Source organism: Xiphophorus maculatus, chromosome 3, assembly GCF_002775205.1.
Source record: "Xiphophorus maculatus strain JP 163 A chromosome 3, X_maculatus-5.0-male, whole genome shotgun sequence".
Taxonomy (NCBI): domain Eukaryota; kingdom Metazoa; phylum Chordata; class Actinopteri; order Cyprinodontiformes; family Poeciliidae; genus Xiphophorus; species Xiphophorus maculatus.
The window spans coordinates 6,315,552-6,328,499 of record NC_036445.1 but is presented as its reverse complement, the minus strand read 5'-3'; the positions used below and the strand labels follow the sequence as shown (position 1 = coordinate 6,328,499).

Genomic DNA, 12,948 nt, shown 5'->3' with positions numbered 1-12,948 from the left:
TATCTATCTATCTATCTATCTATCTATCTATCTGTGTGTGCAAACAATGATCTCTAGAAAGAAAGAGTGAGGTGGATGGTATTTAAATTGACTACTGTTTCCCAACTCTCCAACGGCCCCTTTTTTCTCTCTACGCCCATGCACAATTATATCAAGTAGGGCCAATAGGAACAAAGAAGCGACAGCGCCGAGGCTCCACCTCCCCTCTGACTTGCCTTCCTCTGAGCTTTTTAGATGTACATAATCCCTGAGTTGACCCAGAAAATAGGCAGTCGTTTCAAGATCTGATGCAGTAGTCTTTGTGCGCACCGTCCCCGCTTTGAGCATGAAGCGTAACCCCGAGGAATACGTCCTGTAATCCGAAGGAGCTTCGCCTCGCACAGGAAAACTGAAGTCGCGCAACTTTGAGAAAACGCAACGGATACGGGTGAGTGAAATATGTGTTTAGTTTTATTTAGTAATCGGATTGATTTGTTGGAGAAATTGGGGTTTTTTCGCTGTTTGTTGGTCTCAGTGACTCGTGCTGCTGCTCCATTGTTTGCATTCCCTTGTTTCAAAGTCGATCATAACAAAACGGAAATATATCATTCTGCAATATCGAATACAAACATTTAAACAAATGTAGTGTTTAGATGCGGAAACCTAAATATGAATAAAACACAAAAACAGATCCATGTGTTTAATCATGTTTGCACGCCTCGTTGGGTTTTGTGGTGATTCAGCTGTTGGGGAGATGTTGCATGATGTCAGTGTTCTTTGTTGCAACCTTACGTGCAAGAAAATCTAACAGATATCCACCTCAGCTGGTGTGCATTATAGGTGGGATTTAAAAAGCGGCGTTTTAGTTTAGATTTTTCTCGATCAGAAAATGCCCCCCTCCTATGTTAACCTGTAATTTTAAACCTGGGCGTTATTTGCTTTGGCACAAAGAGGGAAGCTTTTTGGAGATTTAAGCGCACCAGCAGGGTTGTGTGTGTGCTTATGTGTGCTTTCGCCAGCAGGCAAAATATCCATACACGTTTTGTTCCGTTAGGATATTCCCATATTACACATTTAATTTATAAAGGAGTTTTGCCAGTTTACAAGAAGTCCTGCATTAGATTTAAACAACCAATCTCATAACATTGTTTATTTTTAATTAGATGACATTACATCTTAGTAACAAACCTGCTATGAGAGTTTTGCTGCTTGTCTGTTCCTAAATTACACTGTTTTCTGCTCATATGCAGGAGGCATGGGAGATCATATGATGATGTCCATGAATCACAGCTCAGCAGGCACTGGTCTCCACGGTTACAGAATGGGCATGAATGGCGGCCTGCAGGCGGGTCACCAGCAGCACGCTAACCAGCAGGGCATGAGGGCGCTTCCCAACGGCCAGATGATGCACTACGGAGGCAACCAGGCCAGCATGGAGGCCGCCATTAGGCAGCGCCAGGGCATGGTTGGCGGGCCCATGAACGGACAGCTCAATGGAGCCCAGATGGGTCATCACCAGATGACCTCTGGTAACATGATGTACAATGGACAGCCTCAGCAGCAGCAGCAGCATCACCACCCTCAGCAGCAGCAGCAGCAGCATCATATGCACCCACAGCAGCATCAACAGCAGGCGCCGCATCCACAGCAGCAGCAGCAGCAACAACAACAGTTCATGAATGGAGGGTTAACATCTCAGCAGCTGATGGCCAGCATGCACCTGCAGAAGCTAAACACCCAGTACCATGGACACCCACTGGGACCTATGGGTGGGAACCACATGGGGCCTACAAACCAGTACCGCATGAACCCAGCTCAACTGGCTAGCATGCAGCACATGGCCGGACCGGCACTGGCCCTAAATGGAATGGACGCGGATATGATTGACGAGGATGTCCTGACGTCACTAGTCATGGAACTGGGCTTGGACCGGGTCCAGGAGTTACCGGAACTCTTTCTGGGCCAAAATGAGTTTGATTTTATCTCAGACTTTGTGAGCAAGCAGCAACCTAGCACTGTTAGCTGCTGAAAGGACCTTTGTTTGCAATGGGCCACACTTGGAGGAGGAGGTGTAAGCATTGTCCAGGAAGGATGGAGAGAGGCTGTTGGTTTGATTTTAATTTCATGAGCACAGACCAGTACAACTAAACTGAAGTTGCAGTGCTGGATGTGCAAAAGAGAACTCTGGATATCCACAGCTTGTGTTTGGTTGTGGCTGGAGACCGTTCACCATCCTGGACATGAATGTAACTAAGAAATCCTTAAAATCTCAAAAGCCACTGAACAATACTATGACACTATGTAGCCTCTAAGTCTGGACTCTCTGACAGTTTACCAGTAAAAAAAGGTGTATTTATTTATTCCTATCTGAGAAAACTGATAGACAGAAGAGTCACCTTCTCTGTTCTTGGGATCCAAGTGGTTTTTCTGATCCTTTTTTTTTTTTTTATTGTTTTTTTGTTTTTTTTTTAAACAAGTTTGGGTAGGAATATGGAAATTTAGGATCTCTGCTCATGGACTTTCCTATTCTGTTTGGCTTAATATTAAAATTATTTCATTAAAGAAAGCAATGCTCATTTTATCTTTAATCACAAAAGTGATACAGTGGATCATTAGTGATGAAATGCACACTTTCAAGTAAAATGCTTAACTCTTGGTAAAGTGCGGCCTTTTTAAGATGTGATGTTCTAAAAACAAAATCTACTGCTTGTACTGTATGAAGCTGTAAAACTCCAACATGTCCACACTGTTTGTGTTCTATTGGAGATGTAGAACCGCCTTAATCATGCAGATTTTTATTTATTGGTTGTTTATATTGTTCCCTTTTTTTTTTTTTCGGTGGTCTTTGTGAAAGGGGGTTTTGACGATCAATAAAAATGGCCTGGATAGAAGTGTGGCCTGCCTTTCAATTCATTGCTTAGCTCTTCCTATAGTCAGTAAAAGTCAGAGATGAGGTGAGGGGACAAGCCAGATATTTTTCAGTAGGCTTGGCCTCAGAATCCAATATGGCTGCCTTCATTTTAACCTTTTTTTTCTCATTGTTTTTTCTTTGGATTGATGTGATTGACCAACTTGTCTTTATGGCTGCAGCTGTTTTTAAACTCTACATTACACACTGCAGTTAATTTGCTCCTGAAAAACATGTTTTTACTAGAAGTGAGCTTTTCCTGGTTAAATAAAGGTCTTGCAGAATAATGGAAACTAACATTTCTTGTGAGAAATGACTAACAGCAGCCCAAATACAACTACCGGTAGTTTGAGAACCATGGTTCTGGATCGTTGATAGTTCTTGCCCATTCTCATTTCTGTTCCGTTTCCATAGGATCCAGGACTAGACAGTGAGATTTCTATAGATAAAGGCTGATTTTTGTGTCCGGTGAATCTTGTCTTTGTTAATTTGATCATGTTTTTGCAGTCTTTGCACTGCTCCAAAATCTAGTGATTCCACATATTTTGTTTAATTCCAGGGGCCATTTTTTAATAAGGTGCTTTTCCACAGGTATTCCACACAGAATGTGTGTTTATTCTCACCAGACCAAAGCAAACAATTCCAGGAAAAGACCTGATGGAGTTTAGCAAACCCCACACATTTACATTTTTCATGCTTGGATAGAAACGGCTTTTTTCCTGCAAGCCTCATAGGTGACTAGTTGACTCCTAATGGTTTGTTTTATGACACTTGGTGAGTCCAAGGTGTCACTTTTTGCTGCAGTTCTTCAACAGTGAGCTTTGTTTCTTTTACCTCCCTTAACATTCAGAATGTGGTGCATTCATTTATATTGAAGGCAAAGGAGAACACCGTTGGAAGTTCTGTTAAAAAATTTAACTACAACTTTGGCTATTTCTTAGAAATCTGTTGGAATTTCAGGTTGACATGTAATTCTTGCCACTGAAAATAATCTGAGTGACAATTTGGTACGATTATGTTTCTCTACTGTTTGCAAGAGGAAAGTTGCATTTATCAGTTTAATTCTGACCTTGCATTTTGGGTAATTATACCCAAAAGTGGATTTACCTTTATTTGGATATTAACTCTGATGCCACGATAAAGTAAATGACACAGTAAAAGCAAAGGAGCCGAGTTAAGAATTTTGATAGTAAAAAAGGTTATTTAAACTAGAATGTCTTATTGCAAATAGTCCTACCCAACATAGATAAAGAGTAGCTGAAGAATATGCCTGTTTGCTGTGAGAAGTAAATTCACAAAAGGTTTACACTATTTCAAAATAGCAGTCATTTAGCCTGCTGCCTGACTGCCAGTTCAGCCACAAAACCAATCCCCTAATATAATAGAGTTCATTGTGAAATGGCGGTAAAGACACTTTCTGTGGTAGCAGAGTTGTTGGAATTGTTTTGTGACTCCAGGCTGAGAAAATGCTTGATTGAGGTTGTGTTGGGAATGTCATCACCGCGGTTAGCTTTTTCCACACTGTCAACAGAGGCATCTTTACCAGCATCGTGAGTAACAAGGAGGGAAATGAGAGCAGCGCTGTAAAAATAGTCCTAGCTGATTGTTCAATTTTTTTTTTTTTTAAACTCGGCTCGCCTCTTAAAGCAAACCCCCTTGGCTCAATTATCCACTTGTGTTGATAGCCGGAGGGCTCAGTTTGAAAACCGCATCGCTGATGACACACATTGAGATGTGTTTGGCTGAATGGAGGGTTTGATTTGGGGAAAGTGAGCATGTTTCCTTCTTTAGTCTAACATTGACGAGAGAATGGCTCGTAAGTAGGCCAACAGTCTTGGCACATTGCTCGTTGACAGTTGCAGGTGCCCAATGCCAATCTGGAGAGATGGTCTTCTGGTGTGCTGGCACACAACTAATACTATGTCTCCTTGTATATCTCATAATTGCATGCTACTCTTTGAGCCCTTTGTTTTGCCCCAATTAAATGTGAGCTTTGGTATTTTGGTTGTAACTCCATAGGCGGACTGTTAACTGCGCTGAACAACCCTGTTTGCTTTCCCAATCCCTTGTTATGACTGCCACTTGCTTCACCGAGGCCAGTCTAGACGCAGGCTAAGTAGGGTGGGACGCTTGCAGTTACTTCTATCTTTTTTTTTTTCAGCCCACCCACAGCAACTGCTCGACACAACAGTGTGTCTTCCTGTGGTAGTTCGCTGTTCTCTCTGTATAAGTCAGAGACCCAAAAGCCGCATACTAACAGAAAGGCAAAATGAAAGACAGAAGACATACAGTAAGAAGGGGGAAGGAGAGAGAATGTAAAGAGTTCACTATTAGAAATTAGCTGGAGGGATTTTCTTCATTTCTACTACCTGGGGAAATTTTTTTCTCATCTGGGTTTTTCCCACAAAACGTCTAGGACTTAATTCAAAAGTCTTCCCTGAATGTCTTCACAATGCATTTAAACTTCCTTATAAATCAGGTTTTCTCTCAAACCAAAGAACTGAACATTTGCTGCAGGTCTGTATCAAGTGCTGTCTAGTTTTTTTCTCTTTTCCAGGCTCTGGTCCAGCTGGTGCCAAGCCTGAGCTCACGTTAATCTCCGGCCCTGGCGCCAATGACAGATAGGTGGTCATTTGCTGTTGTCACGCATGACCAGGTCTCCCACATGTCCACACACACACTGAATCTGTGCACAACCTGATCAAACAGGCTAAGAGGGACACCTCGGTATCAGTGTGTATCCAGGAGAGAAGATAAAAGATTTATGTCTCATCTCAGCTCATTGTGATCCCTCCCTCCCTTCACCTGAAGTGTGTTAAGTGGGCTGCCTTCAATGCTACCAGTAAATGAGTAAATCAGGTTTTGCATCTATGACAGTGTGATTAAATTAACAAGAGCTGTCACTATTTTTCCTCAATAGCAATGAGGGGGAAATTTTTAAAGAAGAAAAGCTGAGTTTTGTCAGATGAGAAGTGATGTGTCATACAGGAAAAGGTTTCTGTATGTGTAAATATTTTGTGAAGAAGGCACGTGTTTGAGCGTGCCTACTTTACCATGGCAGCTAAGGTTTTTTCCCCCCTATTTGGAGTGCTTTTTGTTAACCTTGCCTGCGTGTTTGTGTTGGCAGGGGGCAAATAAACAGCAGCTCCCTCTGGACAGGCAGGGTTCACAGTGTGGACATGTTGCTCAAGCCGAACTTCCTGATTTTCTAGCTGAACAGTCACCTTGTGTATCCTCTTGACATTTGGTCAGTGTGCTGTGATCTTCCCTTTTCTTCACTTCAAATGAAGCAGTGACCCAAGATCTATATTTAAGCAGTTGTAACACCTCTTATCAGTTGACCATAAATAGAAAAACACAGTTTTAAAATTATTATTGAATCACTTACAGTCACTTGATCACTTACGAAAAAATATTTACAGATGCCAAATTGTTTAAATTCAGCCACATGGTTTCCTAAGATGAATGGCCTGTTTAATGTCATGCCACAACATCTTAAGGTTCAAATTTTTCAATTCAAGCTTTTTGTTTTGTTCATTTATTAAAAGTGAACTTTGTGTGCTTCAGATCATGTTTTACCCAAGCGCACCTGAGCTTAAGGCCACCAATTGATGGTCGAACAATCTCCTTCATTACTTCATTTCTAGCAGAGCGCAAAATCTGTATTTATATTAATTATGAAAAGTTGACCAGGTTCTGAAGCAGGGAAGCAGTTCAAGATTACGAGACAACTCTGCACAACAGTTTTTGTCAATGTTATGTTCTTTTTTAAAAAATAATTAATTTTGCACTAGATGTAACCACATTTTACACAGGTTCCACTTTTGTTTTGTAAGTCTACCAAATACTTTCCTTATAGTCCTGGGGATCAGCGAGATGTTTTGGCAAATGTGAGACGAGTATTTGCGTTCTTTTTTGGGCAGCAGCGGTTTTTTATCCTTGGAAGTCTCCCATTTATGCCAGTTTTGCCCAGTCTCTTTGTTACTGCTCAATTATAAATAATCACCTCTACTGAGGATATTTATGCCTGCAGTACATTAGATTTTGTTCAGGTTGTTTTTGTTTTTCTGTGACCTCTTGGATGAGTTGATGATTCACTCTTGGAGATATTTTGGCAGGACAGCGATTCCAGGAAAGGTCCACCAATGTTCTATGTTGGGTTTCATTTGTGGAAGATCCCCTTCACTGTGAATCACTGCTAATGCTGGTGCCATTGATATTGTAGATTGATAGAAACCAATAACTCTGTGTCTCTTGTTCTCTTGACTTGATTTTAGATCAGGACATAGCTCACTTATTCTATTTTAGTGATTTTCTTTATATTTTGCAGGTCAGGACGAATCAGGGCTTGCTTTTTAATGTTTTTTTCCAGCGATTTTTCCCTTTAATAATCAGAATAATTTAAAAACTGATCTCTTTATTTACTCAGGTTATCTTTGTAAAATGTGGTTGGTGAAACATTTGTGTGACAAAAAAAAAATGAAAAAAGAAAAAATCCACAAGGTGGGTAATACATTTTTCCAGCACTATACATCTAGATATGTCTCAGTGATATTTTACCTCTGGAACCTTAGCAGTTAAAAAAAAAATACTGATTGTTGCATGTTGGGGCAGGTGACATAGATGTTGCCTAGTGACTGGGAGCTCCTCCTCCAACCCCCTTACCGAAATCTGGGGTTGAGTGTGTTGTCAGCTCTTTGAAGTCAAAGGGAGGTGGTGTAAATAATTTATTTGCCTTCACACAGCTGACACTTCTCGGTCTGGCTGGCTAAAGCATCAAGGTGTCCTAACAATGTTAAAGGTGGTAAAGATTGAAGAGTTGTGCAGTTTTTAACAGTTGGCTGAAACGGATCTGAAGCTGCAGTTTCGCAACAGAGGCAGAAAGGAAGATGTTAACCCTGTTACTATTACAAAACACAAGGAGGCAGATAGAAATCAAACTGATTCAACCACAAAAACAATCTTAAATCTCCCTTTGTAGACCAGGGTCCCCCTTTTGTATTTTGCAGAATCAGCACAACGTGCCTTTCAAAAAGATTAGAGTCACTTTCATTTTTTTACCTTTTGCCATGTTGCAACCACAGTCTCCGTTTTACTTCATTGGGATTTGAAATGATTGACCAACACTGCATAATTGTGACAATGTAGGACAATGATACATGGTTTTCAATATTTCTTTGCAAAGAACAATCTGATAAATTTTGTGCATTTGCATTCAATTCCCAGGGGCCAATCTGTTCTAGAACCACATTTCTCTGTAATCACAGCTGCAAGTCTTTTGGGGGAATGTCCCTATCAGCCTTCCAAATCTAGATATGTTCTTGCAGAATAGTTCAAGCTTCATCCGATTGGATAGGAAGCATCTGCAAGCTTCTCCAGAGCTACCATAATTAGCTTGGCTACTTCTTTGATTAATTCTATTTTTTTCCCAGACAGGATGCTTAGACGATAAGATTGAAAGGTTCACAGTTGTGCCATGTTCTTGAAATGATGGGTGATAGAGATACTGTTTTATAACCTGCTTTAAGATTCCCCCCAACTTTATCCCTGATCAATCTCGCATGCTCCTTGGTTGTTGCAATGCTGTAATGTTCTCTGACAAAACTCAGTCCTTCACTGAACAGCTGTATTTATGCTTAGATTAAATTGCATACAAATGATCTCTAAATGGGCAACCTCTAGTGTATTTAATTTACGGGTAACAAAGTCAAAAGGGAGCTGAATACAAAAGCAAACACTTTTCAGATTTGTCTTTGTAAAACATGTTGAAAACCATGTATAATTTACTTTTTACTTTATGCACTACTTTGTGTTGATCTATCACATCAGACCAGATTAGAATGCATTAAAGTTTGCAACATATTGTGAAAAAAACTAAGTTGCATGAATAATTTTGCAAGACGATGTGTTTGAAGTATTGCCTCACAAAAAGTGCTCTTTGTTTCAAAGTTTCATCAAAGGGCTAATAGGGAAGTTCACACTGTTGTGTTCATCTCCTGCACTTTCTGAAAAATTGCATTTGACCTGTTTAAGGCCAGCTGGGAAATTATTTGGGCCGACCCTGGGGAGAAAGATTCATAGGGATCAAATGGAAGCGAACAGTATTAACACAGTTTATGTTCTGTACACAGTGTCTTTGTGAGCAGGGCTTAAAGCCTGCTTGCTAATCTGGTGGTGACAGTGGCAAGCACATGCTACCAAAGGCCGACTAATAAGCAACTGGGGGTGGAGTTACACTGAGCAGCTTTTACAAGGCTTGTTGAATGTTTACCTGGAGGTAAAACTGATGGTGTTACATCAATGTGTTTATTACAAGACGGACGCACAATGCACATAATTCTTTGTTTATGTAGTGTTTATGTCAGTTTACTTGGGAAAAATCCTTATAAATCAGCTGTTTTAACAATTTATATCTGCTTTTTTATGCTTCCTTATTTATATAGGTGCTCTCTTTGCACCTGCTCTTGTCTGTCAAAAGGTTTCTTGCAGGGAGATCCCACACAATAATCTTCTGAGTTTTTCTTAATTTTATTTTTGTCGATTTGAAAAAGAATAATGCAAAGTGAACAAGTCCTGTTCTAAAATCATGACACTTCTTTACAATGACACAAAACTCAAATTATGAGCCACTGTTTTAAAACAATTCCAGTATCTTTGAAAGCTGATATAAATAAGGGGTTTTTAAGGCTTTTTAAAAGTACTTTTTCTGCTTTAAATAAGCCACGTTCAGGGTTTTAAATAAAACAAATCTAATACCAGAACCATGTTTTCGCAAACATGGCTGCAAAATCTTTTTCGGGTTAGATAGACCTCTGATTCATTTTGCTTAAATGAAATGTCTAATACTCAAGGAAAAATAGCTCTCTCACAAATTTCTTCCAGTTGTTGTGTTGTCATTCTTTAATGATAAGTAACGTTAATCAGATGTTAATATCAGACTAAGGTAATCTGAGAAAACACAAAATGCAGTTCAAAATATCGATTTCATATATTTACAGAATAACGCTATCCACACCAATCGACCCTACATGAAAAAGTAATTATCCTCCCTTAAAGATAATGATTTGACTCTGATTAACCATTGGTCCAGCAATTTTTGAAACTCTTGGAAGGAAAGCTGAGTTCAAATTTATGAGCCGCACCCAGGTCTCATTACTGCCAGACCTGCAGGATCAAGAAATGACCCAAATAAAACCTGTCTGACGTGAATTAGTTAAAAGATCTAAAAAAAAAAAAAAAAAAACACACCAAGCCCAGATCTAAAGAAATTCAAGAACAGATGAACAGAAGAACAGAAACAAAGTCTTTGATATCTATTGGGCTGCAAAGGGTTACAGAGCTGGCTAAAAGGTTTTAGGATAGCTAGGAAACTATAGTGAGAGACATCATCTGCAAAGTGAGAAAACATGGAACAGAGGTGAACCTTTCCAAAACTGACTGGTCTATAAAAACTATTTGAAGAGAACATCAGTGACTCACCCAGGACATCACAAAAGAACTCAAAGTACCTTCACTAGCCTCAATTAAGGTGCGTTTATTGTTCATGATTCCACAAGAAAAAAACTGAGCCAAGCTATACCCATGGGAGTCCGAAAAAAAAAGAAAAGAAGAAACACACACAATAAAGTCTCATCTCACATATCTAAACATCCTGTTAATTTCTCAGACTTTCAGGGAAATATTCTATGAACTGACAAGAAAAACATCACACTTTATGGAAGATGTGCCATAAGACATTAAATCAACAATCAACATTAAGTCAAACACGATGGTGGTAATGTGATGATCTGGGACCGGTTTGCAAATTGAAGATTGATGGCTGTAAACAATAAATTCTGTCTTCCACCTGTAAACCCTGTCAACAGTCTGCTGCCTCCAGTTGACCTGTACTTGAGTTATGCAGCAGGTCAATGAACCAAAGTACACCTGAGCGACTCAAAACAAACCAACCACACAGATAAACATGCACACAAAATTTCAAAGTCTGGACATTAAACAACTCATTCATCCACAGAAACACAATGCCGTGGCTGTATTCAAATAAGTGTGCAAAGAAGAGTGAGCTAAAATTTATCCACAGATATTTAAAAGATGCAATGGCATTTATCACGAATATTTGATTGAATTGTCTCTTTTGGTGACCCACCCAAACAGGTTTTTAGGATTCAATCGTATTTTCACACAGGGCAAGGTTGGTTTGGTTATTATTATTCCTCTTAATAAATGGAATCTCCATTTGCAAATGGCTTTTTGGGTTTACACCAATCTTTGGTGTTAAAACTTCTATAATTATCTGAACCAATTGTATGGACAAAAACATAAAAAAACTATTGAAAATTTGACAATATGAACATTAATTTATAAAGACAGTTGAATATTATTTCTAATTAACATACAACAGTCACTTCAGACAGATTAGCAGCGTAATTGAAAAGTATGGCGCTCCATTGCACCATTGTGTTGTTTTTCATATAAGCCTGAAAAACAGCACAATGATAAATTGCTCAAAGAGCTTGGAAACCTTCTGAAACTGGAAGAACACTGTGGCATTTGCACCCACTGGATTCTCAACTGAAGATAGGATAATGAAATTGGCATCTGATTTTTTAATTTTGGCCCTGAAACTCCCAACTATCTTCAGAACACAACATGTCAGACTTGTTGAAGAAAGAAAAATATGGCAATGTAAAGACCTGAGAAAGTCGTTTATCTTTGCCACAGTTATGACTGAACTGCAAGCCCACAAGACTTCCTTTGATATATAGTGAAACTGTTTTGCTGTTTCATAGAGTGTCTGACTTATGGGGCAATAACGGTAGTGGTTGAAGGAGCTCTGTAGAACAATAATGGTAAATACTAAGGGCAGGATTTCCCCAGAGTATCACTATCTGATGACAAGAACCAAATGAAAGAAGAGTGGCAGCTGACTAAAGAAAAAAAAATTCCAATGTAATGTTGGGAACTAACCTGAAACCTGAATTTACAATCTTCACAAAAACAACAGACACCACAAGGAGCTGTTACTTCTATAAAAAGCACAAAACACTGGCTACTATTACACATCAACAAGCGCATGCATCAACCACGAGCTCTGAGCTCGTCACATGTGCTAGAGCATAACAAACACAGCACAGATTGCGCGTGTGTGTGTGTGTCATACGCTCACGTACACGCAGACACGCATTCATGCTCCTCACTGTAACAGCCTTGGTCACTGTTTTCAACATTATGCGGTACGCTTTCCTGTTTTGACTCAACGGGTGTGGTTGAAGTCTTCTGTTTGCACAGAGTTGCTTCACTGGAAGTTATTCTTTGGCCACGTTTTCAGTGATCATTTAGTCATCTATGGACAAAATCTACCCCACAATTGCAAGAATGCTTTTATGTAGATGATGGGTGGAGTCTATGCATTGGCTTGATATCTAGGACCTGGTGTACTTTTCTGTTCAGCTAACTCAACTTAGAAACATATTATACCCCTCAATTTAGAAAAGTGAGGCATATGTATGTTTTCAGACACCAATATCTCTGCTGAATCTTGGTATGTCTTCTTTGTGCAAAGTTGATTAAGCTTTATCAGATTGGGTGAAATACTATTTGTGATGAGCAAATTTTAAGTCTTGCCACACATTCTCAACAAGATTTAGGTATGGACTTTGAATTGGCCACTTAACAAATGTGCTTTAATCTAAACCATTCCATTTTAGCTCTGATTGTATATTTAGGTTTGCTTTCCTGCTGGAAGGTGAACCTTTGCCTTAATTTCTAGTTTTCTTGGGTTTTGCACCATCCAGTTTCCTCGACTCTGCTGAAGAAAACTATCTCCAGAGCATGATGCTACCACTTGTCACAGTTAAAATGTTGAATTCTGATCAGACCACCTTCTTTCACTTGTTTAATGTTCTCGACATGGCTTGTGGCACACTGTAAATTGACATTTCAAAGGATTTCATCTTTTTATGCTTTCATAAAGGCCAGACTTGTAAAGAGTACAAATAATAATTGTCCTGTTCACATATTGTACCACATGAGATGTGGATCTCTGTGAATCCTCTAGAGCT

The 12,948-nt window shown here is 39.5% G+C and overlaps 1 protein-coding gene across 1 annotated transcript; it reads left to right on the top strand.

Annotated features, from left to right (window-relative positions):
* The first annotated feature begins 231 nt into the window (after positions 1-231).
* On the top strand, positions 232-2,875 carry cited2 (Cbp/p300 interacting transactivator with Glu/Asp rich carboxy-terminal domain 2). Its single transcript, XM_005795942.2, has 2 exons — positions 232-427; positions 1,230-2,875. The coding sequence occupies exon 2, from the start codon at positions 1,235-1,237 to the stop codon at positions 2,006-2,008; it is 774 nt and encodes a 257-aa protein (XP_005795999.1). The 5' UTR covers positions 232-427; positions 1,230-1,234; the 3' UTR covers positions 2,009-2,875.
* Positions 2,876-12,948: the final 10,073 nt, after the last annotated feature.